The sequence below is a fragment of the Sinocyclocheilus grahami genome, unplaced genomic scaffold, assembly GCF_001515645.1.
Source record: "Sinocyclocheilus grahami isolate Dianchi unplaced genomic scaffold, SAMN03320097.WGS_v1.1 scaffold1872.1, whole genome shotgun sequence".
In the NCBI taxonomy this organism is placed as follows: Eukaryota; Metazoa; Chordata; class Actinopteri; order Cypriniformes; family Cyprinidae; genus Sinocyclocheilus; species Sinocyclocheilus grahami.
The window spans coordinates 1,360-2,852 of NW_015507051.1; the positions used below are offsets into that span (position 1 = coordinate 1,360).

General features: G+C 37.5%; 2 protein-coding genes across 2 annotated transcripts in view; both read left to right on the plus strand.

Moving 5' to 3' along the window:
* The first annotated feature begins 1,273 nt into the window (after positions 1-1,273).
* Positions 1,274-1,493, plus strand: part of LOC107573127 (T-lymphoma invasion and metastasis-inducing protein 2-like) — a 61,643-nt gene continuing 61,423 nt past the window's right edge. The window contains exon 1 of the mRNA XM_016259575.1: positions 1,274-1,354. The gene's annotated coding sequence lies outside the window, so the exon portion shown is untranslated. The remainder of the gene's footprint in view (positions 1,355-1,493) is intronic.
* The window catches only part of LOC107573123 (T-lymphoma invasion and metastasis-inducing protein 2-like), a 4,342-nt gene continuing 4,195 nt past the window's right edge, over positions 1,347-1,493 (plus strand). Inside the window, exon 1 of the mRNA XM_016259573.1 lies at positions 1,347-1,354. Coding sequence (XP_016115059.1) covers positions 1,347-1,354 — 8 coding nt within the window. The remainder of the gene's footprint in view (positions 1,355-1,493) is intronic.

The window sequence follows — 1,493 nt, forward strand, 5'->3', positions numbered from 1 at the left end:
TTGACCAGGTCCTCCCGTGTAGTTCTAGGCTGATCCCTCACCTTTCTCAGGATCATTGATTCTCCACGAGGCGAGATCTTGCATGGAGCCCCAGTCCGAGGGAGATTGACAGTCATCTTGAATTTCTTCCATTTTCTAATAATTGCGCCAACAGTTGTTGCCTTCTCACCAAGCTGTTTGCCTGTTTTCCTGTAGCCCATCCCAGCCTTGTGCAGGTCTACAATTTTGTCCCTGGTGTCCTTCGACAGCTCTTTGGTGTTGCCCATAGTGGAGAGGTTGGAGTCTGATTGATTGAGTGTGTGGACCGGTGTCTTTTATACAGGTAACAAGTTCAAACAGGTGCAATTAATACAGGTAATGAGTGGAGGATAGGAGGGCTTCTTAAAGACAAACTAACAGGTCTGTGAGAGCTAGAATTCTTGCTGGTTGGTAGGTGATCAAATACTTATTTCATGCAATAAAATGGAAATTAATTATTTAAAAATCATACAATGTGATTTTCTGGATTTTTTTTTTTATTCTGTCTCTCACAGTTGAGGTGTACCTACGATGAAAATTACAGATCTCTCCATTCTTTGTAAGTGGGAAAACTTGAAAAATCAGCAGTGTATCAAATACTTATTTGCCCCACTGTATATATTGAGATTTTTTTTGTTTGTTTGTTTTTGTCACCAGAACTGTTTGGTTACCAACATACTTTAATCTTTTTTTGTGTTCCACCAAATTAAATTTATATAGGTTTAGAATGACATTGAAGTGATTAAATAACCAAATCTTCATTTTTGGGGGTTACAGGCTGGGAGAGAACTGTAAGGATGTGTAGTATGGTTACTGTGGTCCTGTGGATAGTACTGGGAGAACATTCTGACCACAGCTTTATTTATATCCAGCTCAAGGTTTTTTTAGCAGTGCAGGCCAAAAATCTTGTTGGAATTTGTGTGTCAAAAATAAATAGCGAATGAAGTAAAATCTGTTTGGAAAACGTTCCCAACTGAGAGAGATGTAATGTAAAACTCAGCTCAGGAGAAAAAATAAAATGTTTCAAAAGGATATGGAGATACTAGTGGCTCTTTCAGAAATCACAGTCTTAAAATCAAAGGTTTTCCAAAGTTATGCTTTAAATTTTAACACATTACAGTATGTTAACTGCATTTCCTAAGATTTTGGAATCTGTTCATATTTTTGCTGTATTGTGAATGGATTTCACCTCTTAAAACTAATACATGTGATTCATGTCTTTCTAAGACCAGTATGTTTTTTGTCCCACAGATAACCATAAAACTGTTTAACTGAAACAGAAGGACAGAATGGCGACTATGCAGACAACAAGGCCATAACAGGCCTAAATGCCTTGGTAAGACTGTACACCACTGTATATCGCTGCCATGTGACCCACAGATTGCTTTACAATGTACTTTACTGGAAAATCTGTCACTTGTTGCAGACTCTTAACTAAACTCATAACTAAATCAGAATCAAAATACAGAGTAGTC